At 39.2% G+C, this 14,932-nt stretch overlaps 1 protein-coding gene across 3 annotated transcripts in view; it reads left to right on the top strand.

Moving 5' to 3' along the window:
• The window catches only part of casq2 (calsequestrin 2), a 38,208-nt gene that overhangs the window by 12,717 nt on the left and 10,559 nt on the right, over window positions 1-14,932 (top strand). For all 3 annotated transcript variants that reach the window (XM_048602986.1, XM_048602984.1, XM_048602985.1), the window contains 2 exons: window positions 3,480-3,591; window positions 8,990-9,063. In XM_048602986.1, the coding sequence (XP_048458943.1) occupies window positions 3,480-3,591; window positions 8,990-9,063 (186 nt within the window). The remainder of the gene's footprint in view (window positions 1-3,479; window positions 3,592-8,989; window positions 9,064-14,932) is intronic.

Here is a 14,932-nt window from a genome sequence, read left to right as displayed (position 1 = left end):
TGGTAGACCCACATCCTCCCCCCTGACCTGATAGCCCTTCCCCCTGATCTGACACCACCTCAGCCCAGTCCATCTCAACCCAGCTCAGCATTAGGCCTCTGCTGGACTAACCACACTCCCATCTTATCCCACCTCCATCCCTACCATTGAGTCCCTGTATCCTGTACTCCAGCCATTGCAATGGACACTCTTCCTACAGACCTGTTCCCCTTCACCCGCCCTGCCACCCTCTCCAGCCTGATACGAACCTCCCCATTCCTGGGATGGCACTTTGCCAACTGCCCTCCCAACCTGACCCTTGTCCAATTCTAAATATTTCACCGCTTATTGCTACCATACTCCCTAAGCCATCAGGCATGCTATCGCCTCCCACTATCCCCTCATCCTGCAGGCACCTTACCGTTCTATTCCCTCACTGAGCTGCCACCTTAACCCCTCATGCATTCATTACCCTACTCTGCTCACCCATCTGGCAAACTCAGCCTACGCTCCCCAACTGTCACACTACCCCACACTGAGTTCACATCACAGTAGTTATCAGAGCAGCTGACTTTACCGTTGGCCATTAAAATCACAGAACATTCATAAGAACTACTACAAGAGAGGATGTTCTTTCAATGACAATCCTCTCCCTTGCTGGTTACATGGATTCTTTGACAGATATCCCCTGTTTTGTGACAGGAAGCTCCTGTTCAGGAATTACCAGTGTAGAAGTAATCTAAGGTATCTACATTTGTTTTGTCTGATCAGGGTTGGAAATTGGGTTTCTGACCGCTGATTGGAATTTCTGGGTCATTGAGTTCAGTGACACGGGGCAATGATCCAGCAAGCTGCTCTATTCTAGTTAGCGTTGAGCTTAGTGAACATTGTTATATCTGCACCCATCCAAGGGAGTGGTGAGTATTCTATCAATCCCTTGATTTGAGTCTTTTATATGGAAGAGAGGAGTTGAGGGTTAAGGAAATGAGTAACAGCATAGAATATTGAACTTTGCTTTACTTTTATAGACTTAGTGCTGTGGTTGATTCAGTTCACCATCTGGTTAGTGGTCACAAATGCGTTGATGATGAGGTACTTGGTGTGTAAATGAAGAACTAAAGGTTAGTTGGAGAAAACTGGCTCTTCTCTTGTTCAATGTAGCTAATATTAGCACTTAACTGTCATGAACATTCACTGATACTTGATAGCTCAAATGTAGATGTTATCTAAGTCCTGTTGTGGGCTGACCTGGGCCTCTTCATCATCAGAGGAATTGTATGTATATTATCAACAAATAACCTTAACTTATAATGAAGAGGCCATCTCTGAAGATGGGAGCTTGCTTTCAAATGCTAAATAAATGAACTTATATGCTAAAGTTCTAAATTTTAAGTTGGGGTTAGGAAAATCTTGAATTTGGAACTGTGACACTTTGGGGGGATTTTTACTGCCACTGCTAGGCCAGCATTACTGAAAGAACTCTGATGTCTGGTGTAGAGTACATAAATATATTTATTATTGTCTACAATCAATGTATTTATTCTGTATTCTCTAGGACATGTATTCTGTGAAGTTTAGAGGAATGACAGATGATCTCATTGACATTTATAACACTCTTGCAGGGTTTGAGATGGTGGATGCAAAAAGGATGTTGCACTGGATTGAGGGAGGGTTCTATAAGTAGGGGACACAGTCTCAGAATAATGAACAAACAATTTAGGACTGAGGTGAGAAGGAATTTCTTCACTCAGTGGGTAGTGAATCTTAGGATTTCCATACCTCAGAGACCTGTGCAAGTTCAGTGAGTATATTCAACACAGAGATCATTAAATTTCTGGATACAATTGACATCAAGAGATATAGCATTGAGATAGAAGATCAGTTATATCTTGGAAAAGCGGAGCAGTGTTAAGGGGCTGAATGACCTACTCTTGCTCCTATGCTCCAAATCCTTCAACGAGATCAATGGAGTTAAAGACTGTTGTCCTTTCTGCTCTGCTTTGTCTTGTTTCAAAGAGAGAGAAAGCACTTGTGAGATCATTCATAAACATTTTAAATGAATTTATCATTTTTTTAAATCTCAGGAATGTCAACCAGGGTACTGAACCTTTCATACCTGTTTAGAACTTCCAGGAAAGTCTCTGCATGTTGTTATATGAAGTAGACTCTGGAAAAAAGTAGCTAATTCTGTGAACACTTTCAGTATAAGTTTGAAGTGTGTAGGGTTTCAAAATACATTGAAAATTAAAAATGACTGAAAGATGTGGAACATGATATTATTGCACATGGAAATGGTCAAGACTATGCTCTTTACAATAACAGTTACATATATACAGGTAAACTTAATTATGTTATCCCAGAAATAGAGGTCTCAAGGCACCTTTGAAGCCTTTACAGCAACTTGGTGTGCTATGAAGCAGCCAGGACTATTCAGTTGTATGTGTAGCCTGATAGATGATACCCTTCCTTGAATTGCTTCTCACAATTCCTCTCCCCTAAATTTACCCCAGTCTCCCCCAATTCCCAACTGCTGCTCTCCCCATAATTTTTGGTAGTTCCCCTTAATTGCTTCTGCTCTTCCCCCAGTTGGTGCCCCTTGCTTGCAGAGCAAAAAATAGTTTTCCATTTTATCCGAGAAGTACCTCCAATTTGTGTTTCCTCAAACTTGAGGGCATAGGTTTACGGCGAGAGGGGAAAGATTTAAAAGGGATGTAAGGAGCAACTTTCTCACACAGAGAATGCTGCATATATAGAACGAGCTGCCAGGGCAAGTGATATAGGCAAGTACAATTACAGCATTTAAAAAACATTTGGACAAGTACATGGATAGGAAAGGTTGAGAGGATATGGGCCAAATGCAGGCAAATGGGACTAGTTCAGTTTAGGCAACTTGGTCTGCCTGGACAAAGTGGGCCAAAGGGCCTGTTTCCATGCTGTATATCTCTATGACTCGATGACTTTATCAGTGTGACTGATAAAAAAAATTGCACTGCCATTTTTGGCAAAGTAAGAGACTTTGTATTGCAAAAAACAATTATACTTAGTCATAGAGAGTGGAGCTGTTTCTGTGAATTCTGGATCACCATGAGCAGGAGACTTGTGACTGGCGGACATTGTCTATTCTGCCAATTGTATGGGTTGTATGATTGACTAAAACCCTCCTGGAAGATAGTGCTAATTACCCTATCGACCGATGGTTACTGCCATGGAGGTAGCATTCAAGTTGTAGACTGTCCGACTGATAGTCAGACTGAAAATCCTTACATTACTTCACAACATCCACCAAGCGGAAGGCTATGAAGATATAAACCAACAATAATTCCTCCTCAGAAGAGAACCTGTTGCTGCATTAAAGTAGTAGATGCCCATATTATGAATATGCAATATCCAACACTGCTGTCCTTAGTTCAGAGAAAAGTATTGAAGGTCATCTTTTTATGCTGAAAATACAGTAATGTTTAAGAATGAAATCAATGTTGGAACTTTTCTTTCATCAACAGGTGATGGAAGATCCAGTGGAAATAATTGAATCTCGGGCAGAGGTTCGGTCTTTTGAAAGAACTGATGAAGTGATAAAACTGATTGGATACTTTAAAAGTGAAGCTTCTGAACGTGAGTCACCACCAGTGTTCTCTCTAAACTGTGCAGGTGTATATTGAACATGAAGGTCCTGCACAAGGTTTACAAGCTGCCACTTTTAAGATGCCATGCATGCCCGACCATAGAAATAAATGTAAAGATACTGCACTTCGAGACAAATAGACAACAAAAGAAATGTAGGCACAATATTGATCAGTGCCAGAGATAACCTTCATTCTGTCGTATAACGGTTTAGATGGAAAGGCATTGGTTTAAAAGCTTAACTGTAAGTGTGAACAATTTTATATAAACACAGGAAACCTTCACTTGAGAATATAAAACCACAGAAAGAATCAGAGAGGCTTACAGCACAGAAGAAGGAAAGTTGACGTATTCTGAACAACAAAAAACATGCCATGCAACCTAATCCCATGTTCCAGCTCTTGGCCCGTAGACGTGTGGGTTAAGACATTTCAACTACATGTCAAGGTATTTTAAAAGTCCAGTCCAAGTCACCCACCCTCTGGGTGAAAATTTCCTGCTCAATTCTTCGACTAGTTATTTTAAATCTATGGCTGTCTCTTAACAGAAACATGAATTCCCTTCAAATGAACCCCTCAATATTTTAAACATCTCAATTAAGTTTTCCATTACCATCCCCTGTTGCAAAGAAGACAACCATAGTCTATCCAATCTTTTCTCTTAGTTAACATTTTTGGGTCCCTGCCATATTCACACAAATCTCTTTTTATTCTCTCTAATGCAAACACATTCCTTCTGGAATCCTTCTGTGATGAGGATTGAGTATAGTACCCTAGCTTTAGAATAACTATTGTTTTAGACCTTCCCACGACAACCTTTCCTTGTCTAATAAAGGAAAGTATACCCTATACTTCTTTACCACATTGTCTACCTGTCCTTCTGCCTTTATAGGCTTGCACTCAAAGTCTCACTGCTTGTCTGCACTTCTCAGTATCTTCCAGTTTATTGTGTATTTTCCTGTCTTGTTTGTCCTCCCCTAATGCAGTACTTTGCACTTCTCTGGATTGAATTCATTTTGACATTTATTAACCCACCTGACCAGTCTATTGATACTTCCTACAGTCTATCATTTTCTTCTTCATAATAAACCACATGTCCAATTTTTTAATCCTTTGAAAACTTCATGATTTCACATCTGAATGATAGATAACAAACAAAAAGCAAGGACTCAGTACTGAGCCCTGTGAAGAACCACAGGAAATAGCCTTTTAATCTCAAAAAGACCCATTGACTGTTACCCTTTTCTTCCTGCCCTGGAGGCATTTTGGATCCAATTTGCCACTTTTTCTTAGATCACATGGGGTTTTATTCTTCCGATCAGTCTGTATATGATACCTTGATAAAAAGCTGTTTGATGATCCATGAAGCTCACATGAAGTACACTATTACTTCCTCGTTATCTTTTCAAAAAATGTAATCACTATAGTGTGATATGACTTTACCTCGATGTATCCATTTGGACTGTCCTTGAATCATCCATGACTTTCTAAATAACAATTAATACTCTGAATTTTTTTCAAATAATTTGCCCACCATGAGGTTAGACTGACTGGCCTGTACTTACTCAGTAACCAATTTCTCCATTTGTAAACAACAAAAGTATTGATATGTAAAAAAAAAATTTCTTATTTAGTTGTGCCTACATCATAGCAATTGATAAGGTATTCTTAATATATCTAAACACAAGTTTGTACATAAACTTACTCTGCCTGTTAAGTTGTAGCATATAAAACATCTTTAAACTTGGAGTGGTTTACAATGACAATTTAATAAGAGAATTTGTGGCTGGAAATAATTATCAGGTATAAACATTAGAATAATTAACTTGGTCATAATGATCTGTTCTGCGGAATGATTGGATGTCTTAAACGTTGCATTCAGTGCACTCAGTCAATAATTAATCAATTTGCTGCAACAATAGTTTATATGCCTGCATATTTCTTTAGTTGAGGCATTAAGTCAAGGGCATTCATCTCCAGATCTCATGGCAGACCTGGTCCAAATATGAACAAAAGAGTCAAATTCCAGACATGAGATGAGAGTGACCAACCAAGTGGCTTTTGATGAAGGTTGATGTTAAGGAGATTAAAAAAAAATTAAAGTCATGAATTTGAGTAAAAAAAAGACTTTCCACTGGTTGAAATTATACCTACCATGAAGGAAGTTGGTGTGGTTGTTGACAGCCCTGTAGGATATTACTGCAGGGGCTTCTCAGGGTGGTTCGAGACCCAAACATCTTCAGTTGCTTCATTGTGACCTTCCCTCCATCATGAAACCAGGCATGGGGATGTTTGCTGATGATCTAAAGACTTCAGTATCATTTATGATTCCTTAGAACTGATCAGTACTCACATGTAGCAAGATCTGGACCACATTCAGATTTGGGCTGATAAGTAGCAAATAAGATTCGAGCCGCACAACTACCAGGCAATGACTGCCTATAGCCAGGGGGAGTCTAATTATTTTCCTTTGAAGTTCGCTGGCATTACTGTTGCTGAATCCCTACTATCAACATCCTTCAGATTATCATTGACCAGCCTTATAATCAAATCGCCTCAAGAACAGGTCAGAAGCTACAACCTGCAGCTTGTAAATTACCCCCTGACTCTTGAAGCCATTCACCATCTACAAGGCACAGTGCGGAATGTGGTGCATACTCTCCACTTGTCTGGATGAGAGCAACTGCAACAATACTTCAAAAGTTCAATACCGTCAGGGACAAGGCAGCCTAAAATCCACCACCTTGAGCATTTATAACTCCATTACTGGCACACAGTGGTCATTGTATGTACCCTTTAGAAGGTGCGCAACTGTTACTTCCAAGTCTCCTTCCATAGGACTTTCCAATCCTGCAAGTTTAACTTCCTGAAATGACAAGGACAGCTGAGGAATAGAAATATCCCAACCTGCACGTTCTCTTCCAAGCCATACACCATCCTGACTTGGAACTGTATTGCCAGTCCTTCAATGCTGCTGGGTCAAAAATTCTAAAACTCCCTTCCTAACAGCACTGTGAGTGTATTGATATCTCATGGACTGCAAAATTTCAAGGAAGCAGATAACCATTACTGTCTCAAGGGGAATTAGAGATGGATGACAAATGTTGGATTCTGGTGTGACAGGCTGTCTGAGTTTGAAATAGTGAGAAACAAAATCCAATTGTGTGGATACTTGAAATGGAAGAAATGTTCACTGGTAACATGTCAAGCAGCTGCAGGTTATACGATAGCATGCTTCTTTACTGCACACATTTCATCTATTAAGTCTGGACTACACAGGCAGGCCCACATTGACTGAGGGAGCAATTTTACCATTAATGGCTTAGATGATTCTCTAATGATGCCAGTAGAAAAATAACATTTCATAACCATCTAGGGATACCAAAGTTAACTTTTCATTGGCTAATTGAAGATTGCTATTATTTCTTCTAAAAGTGGTTTATAAAACGTGACTCTTGATATCTTAAATTCAATTAAAGAATAGATTTCCTCAAATAAATCTAGAATAATGATCCATTTTATGCACCAAGTTACATACAAACATATGAATTAGGCTATTTGTCCCTGCAAGCCAGCTCCACCATTCCCTGATATAGATCCGTAGAGTCATAGAGTTGTACAGCATGGAAACAGACCCTCCAGTCCAATTCATCCATGCCAACCAGATATCCTAAATTAATCTAGTCCCACTTCCCAGCATTTGGCCCATATCTCTCTATATCTCTTCCTATTCATATACCCATCCAGATGCCTTTTAAATATTGTAATTGTACCAGCCTCTAGTATCTCGTTCTATACACGCACCAACCTCTGCATGAAAAAGTTGACCTTTAGGTCCCTTTTCAATCTTTCTCCTCTCACTTCAAACCTGTGTCCTCTAGTTTTGGATACCCCACCCTGGGGAAAAGACCTTGTCTATTCACCCTATCCATGCCTGTCATGATTTTATGAGCCTCTATATGGCCGCCCCTCAGCCTCTGACACTCCAGGGAAAATAACCTCAGACTATTCAGCCTCTCCCTATAGCACAAACCCTCCAACCCTGGCAACATCCTTGTAAAGCTTTTCTGAACCTTTTCAAGTTTCACAAAGCCTTCCTATACCAGAATTGCACATAGTATTCCAAAAGTGACCTAACCAATGTCCTGTACAGCCGCAACATGACCTCCCAACTCCTATACTCAATGCACTGACCAATAAATGCAAGCATACCAAATGCCTTCTTCACTATCCTGTCTACCTGCAGCTCCACTTTCAAGGAACTATGAACCTGCACTCCAACATTTCTTTATTCAGCAACACTCCCCAGGACCTCATCATTAAGTGTAAAAGCCCTGCCCTGATTTGCCTTTCCAAAATGCAGCACCTCACATTTATCTAAATTAAACTCCAACTGCCACTCCTCAACCCATTGGCCCATCTGATCAAGATCCAGCTGTACTCTGACGTAACCTTCTTTGCTGTCCACTACATCTCTAATTTTGGTGTCACCTGCAAACTTACTGACCATACCTCCTATGTTCATCTCCAAATCATTTATCTAAATGACAAAAAGCAGTGAATCCAGCCTTGATCCTTGTGGCACATCACGGGTCACAGGCCTCCAGTCTGAAAAGCAACCGTCCACCACCATCTGTCTCCTACCTTTGAGCCAGTTCTGTATCCAAATGGCTAGTTCTCCCTGTATTCCGTGTGATCTAACCCGCTAACCAGTCTACCATGAGGAATGTTGTCGAATGCCTCACTGAAGTCCACGTAGATCATGTCCATAGCTCTGCCCTCATCAATCCTCTTCGTTATGTCTTCAAAAAACTCAATCAAGTTAGTGAGACACGATTTCCCATGCACAAAGCCATTTTGACTGTCCCTAATCAGTCCTTGCCTTTCCAAATAAATCTTCAATAATATCATGGCTGATATGTTCTGAAATCAGAACATATGATTTCATACTGTTGTTTCCTCTGATAACCTCTGATTCTCTCACCTAACAATTATATCTACCTCTGTCTTAAAAATTATTCTATCTTTTCCACCACCTTCTCAGGCAGAGGGTATAAAAGTCACACAAGCCTCTGAGAGAAAACATTTCCATTCCTCTCTGTCCCAAAGGGTAATACTTAATTTTAAAAGCTTGCCCCCAAGTTCTGGACTGACCCTCGAGGGGAAACATCCTTTCCACATCCATCTTAGTCAACACCATTCAGAATCTTACCACTTTTGTCAAAATGTACCCTTTGCTGTTGCGGGATTCAGAATACAAACATGCAACTTTGAAGCTGATCTATAATATTCTTACAAAATCACATCTTTTCAAAACACACTAAGTATCGCATTTACATTTCTCCCCTTGTTTCTTCTTTTCGCTATTTTGTCTTCTTCTTCTAATGCAGATTACAAAGCTTTTGAAGATGCAGCAGAGCACTTCCACCCTTACATCAAGTTCTTTGCAACTTTTAATAAAGGGGTGAGTAAATAAAGCTAGAATTAAGACTCATGAAATTGAAGCAAATTATCAACCTAGTTGGGAGATTGGTTTGTCAGTAAAAGGAAGAGAATGGGGTAAACTAAATTTATTAAGGAAGATGCTAGTGGTGTGGCAATATCACTGGACTTATAATCATGAGGTCCACTTAATTACCAATGAATGTGGATTCAAATGGCACTATGGTAGTTTGTGAATTTTAAAAATTCAATCATCTTTTGGCAAGATGGCAATTTCCCTATCTGTGCCCAGAGGTTCAAGCTAAAGTCTCATCTGCTGTAGAGGCATGCCATAAGATATCTGAACAGGTTGAATAAAATAAGTAGATTCTTTTATTTCTGCCACAACACTTCATGTACATATGCAGATTCTGTGTATGTACTGGAATGTCAAGGAAATGACTCATAGAGCTGAATCTTCTGTTATTTCTGGCTGTGTGTCAGTTTCAGTGAATTTCATGGGGATTTCTCTCCATGAGGTCTAGTGTGATTTCTCACTGTCTTGCCAAACTCACCTCATTAACTACCCACCCCAGCCATGTAGTAGCCATCTCTCCCAGTTGTAACCCCACTCTACCACCCTGCTGTTCCCAGAAGAATTTGTCACTTAGTGGATATCCACCAAAAGACCGGTATCTCTGGCACCTTTGCCACCTTTAAAAAACTGGTGCACACCCAGGTAGCACTGGCATTCCAAAGATATTCATCCTAAAGATGGCAGAGAAAAGGGTAATGGTGCTGCAATTCCCTGATGGTCCCCTGAAGTTCCTGGTGGACAGGGTGGCTCAGAAGAGCGAAATACTAGTCCCAGGGGACTGTCAGAAGAAGCCACACCACCAGAACTTGGCAGCTTGGTCTGAGGTCACCACCTGGGTCAGTGCTATATCTACAATCCAGAAGAACAGCCAGCAGTGCTGTAAGAAACTATTGAAGAAGCTCAAAAGATCTTGCAGCATCTGTGGGGAGAGAAACAGAGTTAAACGTTTCAAATCCACTATAATTCTTCAGAAGTTCCAAGAAATGACCCACAGATGTTATCAGACCTGCTGAGTCATCCAGTTTTTTTTAGCCATAATACCAAATTTGCCACTTTTTGGACCAAAAAAAGATATATCCATTGCATTCTAAATGGTGAAAAACTAAGATCAGTAGAGTTCCAATGAGGTTTAAGATTATGAATTCAATTATTAAAATGTAGCAGTCAGGTCAAAAAGGTTAAATAATCAAAAAGACTGCTGAAATGTTAACCTTTATAACTGGAGGATTAGAAGATAATTGGAAAAAGGTTTTTCTGGTCATTCAAGATTGTGGCAACACTTCATCTGGAGTAGTGTGGAGTGTCCTGTGCACCTTTATAAGGATATATTAGCCGTGGAAGGGCACAGATTCACCAGAATGTTACAAAGGCACTAAAGATGAAATACTGACGAGAGATTTCACAGTTCAGAAATGAGACTTGTATTTTCTTGAATAGAGATAATTGAGCATGATTTGATTGAGATTTTTCAGATTTTGAAAGCAGTTGATATGAGAGATAGAGACAAACGTTTCCTGCTGGCTTGGGAGTCATAGACAAGGAGGTAAAATCAGAATCGAACCATTTGGGAGAGATATTTCAAAACATTGTTTAAAGAAAAGCTTGTAGAAGCCTGACACTCTCCCACAAAGAAAACTTGGATGATAACACAATTAGAGATTTTTGCTAGCCAATGGTGTAAAGGGATATGGAGTTAAGGTGGGTGGATGAAATTAAGAAATTGATCCAGAAATTGATTGAATGACAGACCAGGCTCAAGAGGCTGAATGACCTATTTCTGTATTTAAATTCCTAATTCTTCTGCCTCTAATTATTTCACTGCTCCACGGGCTGCTAGGATGACTTGGTTTAGTGTGTGCTTTTAGGAAATAATTAACAAAACATTGTCATGCCATTGCAATTTGTTGTGCCAACCATTGTTTCAGCACAAAGCAAAGCCAAATGACAAAACAGTTTGTAGCTAAATATTGAACTACATGCAATTTTTAACTCATTACTCTGATTAGATCCAATTAAAAATATAAATTTCAGTCTAACATGTAGCCCATTGCCACTAATTAAAGTATCATAGAATAGAATCCTGACAGTGTGGAAACAGGCCCTTCGGCCCAACAAGTCCACACCAACCCTCACAGCATCCCACCCTAATTAGTAACAGTTAAATTGTTTTGAATATTAAAACAATGAATCTTTCTAAACTTCAATGCCCTATTTGCAGGAGTTCAATGTTGTGTCATATTGTTTGTCTTTATATTACTGTTCCATTCATTCAATCATTTTGTTTGACTAAATCTCTATTTCTAACTATCTGTTTCTGTAGTTTTTCTTAATCTCTCCCTTAATATCTACCTCAATTTCTATTATTTAATGTCAATGTCAACCCGCATATTTCTCTGTCAGTAAATAAGGACTACCTGGAAAATCTATTTATGATAAAAGCTACTTGAAAAAGACTCCAAAGTTCATGTGGTGCCTTGTCCTAAAGGTTTTTTAAAAAGCATGCACTGAACTTTATGGGTTGAGGGTTCACATTTCTGCCTATTTCCCATATCCCTTGGTTCCCTGAGAGATCTAAAACCTATCCATTCCAGCCCTAATTGTATTCAACAATGGGGCATTCATAAGCTCTGGTACAGAGCACTTCAAAGATTCACAACCCCTTGAGTGAATTAATTTCTCCTCATCTCAGCCACAAATGATCAACACTTTGACTTATCACCCTGATTAGATCTAGTTATAAAATACAAACTTAAGTCTGATGAAATAGTAATGCCACTAATTGTATTAGGAACAGAGTAATGAAACTGTGCCCATGCATTTTAGATTCCCTGATCAATCTTCCAGCATCTATCCCATATTGTATATTTCAGTAGGATCACGGTTGATCCAGCATTCCTCATGTCCATTTTCTTGCCCTTTCTCTGTAACCCTTGATTCCCCTGCTGATCAAGAATCTATTATCTTAGCCTTAAATATGAACAAAGACACTCCCCTCACAGTTCTCTGTGGCAAGGAGTTCCAAAGACTCTCAGCGCTCTGAGAGAAGAAATTTGTCATTATCTCAGTCTTTAGTTGGCACCTCTTTGTTCTAAGATTATGCCATTGATGGGAATTATCCTGTCAACATTTATCCAGTCAAGCTCCATCAGAATCTGAGATAACAAGGTGTAGAGCTGGATGAACACAGCAGGCCAAGCAGCATCAGAGGAGCAGGAAAGCTGACGTTTCGGGCCTAGACCCTTCTTCAGAAACTTCTTCCTACTATCTCTCTCCATCAGAATCTTATATGTTTCAATGAGATAACTTCTCACTGTTCCAAATTTCAATGAGTATAGTCCCAACCTGTCTAACCTTTGCTCATAAGACAATTCCTGTATTCCAGGGATCATCGTAGTGTATCTTCTCTGAAGTGCCTCCAATGAAATCAAAACTTTCCTTAAGTAAAGGGACCAAAACTGATCACAGTATTCCAGTTGTGATCTCACCAGCATCTTGTACAGTTAATTAATCCATTGGAACTGAAATTACCATTTTATTGAAACTCAATGCAGGCAATTGAGTCAATGCCAAGAAATTTGCATTTCATGTTTTAATTCACATTTTAATGATAATTTTCATGTGTTGAGAAATGAAAGTCTCACCTACCAGTTAGCCCGCTTGGAAAGTAAATTGAGCCAGACTCAGGAATACACATTGAAATATCATTTGAACAGCTGTTTTTGTGTGGAATAGAAAGAAACATGGATTTGAAGCAAGAGCTGGAAAACTCTATCTCTCTCCCTCTCTCTCACTGCCAGTTCTCTCATCATCTCAGGAAACAGTACCTGGTATAAAAGCTATCCGGGGAAACAGCCTTCATTAAGACCTTAAAGATACCTACAAACTTCAAACTTCATGAGAATAACAGACAACAAATAATGTGGTCTCAGGTTATAACACCTCAAGGACTCTAGGACTTCTGAATTGCATTTTTCTCCATGCCTGTACCAGTTACTCACTGTTTTATATTTATTACCCTTATTGTGTTTGATGTCATGGTTTATTATATTTTTTTAGGGAATTCCTCTTTCTTTTACTGAAGAAAACCTTGATAATTTGCTGTTTCCTAGCGTACTATGCTCTAGTACACTTAGAATGTGATAGCAATGGAGAGGGTGTTAAAAAGAGGAAAATCAATTGGCCTTCCTTACAGGGTGCTAAAAAAATGTTTTTTTTATTAAATCTGGAGATGGAAACTACGCACAGTCCTCCAGATGTGGTCTCACCAAACCCCCTCAAATTTAACAAACCTTCTTTATTTCTGTTGTTTGTTTCCCTTGTAACAAAGACTAAGGTACCATTTAGCTTCCTATTCGCTTGCTGTACCTGAATGCCGACTTTCTGCAATCTTTTACAAGCACGCCAATCTTTGAACAACACCTAAAAGTTTCAAATAAAAACAGAAAACGCTGGAGAAACTCAGCAGGCCTGGCAGCATCTGTGAAAAGAAAAACAGAGTTAACATTTCAAGTTCATTATGACTCTTCAGAACTAGATAAATGCTGCCAGACCTACTGAGTTTCTCTAGCACTTGCTGTCTTTATTTCATATTTCCGACATCTGCAGTATTTTGAGTTTACTTACAAGTTTCACACTTACAAATATTCTGCCTTTCCAGCTGAATGACCAAAAGAAATAACTTCATCGGTCCCTTTATTACAATCCGTCCACCATCTTGTTTATACTCAGTTCACCTCTTTATGTCTCTTTGCAGCTTTTCTGTGTCCTCCCCATAGTTTCCCTTTGCACTAGTTCTATATCATCAGCAAATTTAAACATAGTAGTCTCTGTCTCTTCATTTAAGTCACGAACATAGATTGGAAATAGCAAAGGCCCCAGCACTAATCCATGTGGTATGTCACCATTCTTACTTGCCATTTTAAAAATGCCCCATTTATGTCTACTATCTGCTTCCTGTCTGTTATCCAATCCTCTAACTGTGCTAACATATTAAACCAAATCCATGATCTCTTATCTTGCCTATTCTTTGGCATTTCATCAAATGCTTTTATTAAAAACACAGATATATTGCATTTATTACAAGTTTTCCCTTTGACTTCCCTATATCCTCAGAACATTCCAATAGATTTGTCAAACACAAATTCCCTTTAGTAAGACCATGTTGATTTGTGAAAATTGTGAAAATATTCAACTGACAATATTGGTGGAGAGAAAAACAAAATGAATATTTCAGGTCATGACCTTTAAGTTGAACTGGGAAAAATTAGAAATGCAATCATTTTTAAGGAGAAGAAGTGGGAAGATTGAAACAATGCAAAAATAATCAGGTCTTTGATAGAGCAGAGGATGGGAAACCTTGTATGACAATTACAAATTGATGGGAATAGCCAAAGGAAATGATAAAGGGACAAGAGACAAAAGGTGGGGCCAGAGAAGGTGTGAATAGCAGAATAATGACCTGTTGTGGTCCAAAAGCAAAAATGAGAAACACAAGGTTCAGACTTAAACCTCAGTAGGTTTGATAATGTCAGATTTCTGGCATCTACAGTATTTAACTTCTTTATTAGACTTCTGTTGGATCTGCTATGTGATGTTTTCTCAGATTTTTAGAACTAACTTCCATGAAGAGAATGCGTCCTCCATTGCAGTGATGCAAGCAACTGCAGTGGGCCCCAATTTAGGAATGACCTTTTCCTGTACTTACGAATGCCTGCTTTGCATTGTCCTGCATTGTACTTTGACTTGTGTGAAAATTGACTTGGGAAAGGACTCCAGAACAGAACCCTTTTGCAATCTGGGTACTGCCTGTAGTAAT

Source organism: Rhincodon typus, chromosome 11 (assembly GCF_021869965.1).
Source record: "Rhincodon typus isolate 14 chromosome 11, sRhiTyp1.1, whole genome shotgun sequence".
Taxonomy (NCBI): Eukaryota; Metazoa; Chordata; class Chondrichthyes; order Orectolobiformes; family Rhincodontidae; genus Rhincodon; species Rhincodon typus.
Note: the sequence above shows the minus strand (reverse complement) of the source record. Positions and strands in the feature narration are given on the sequence as shown.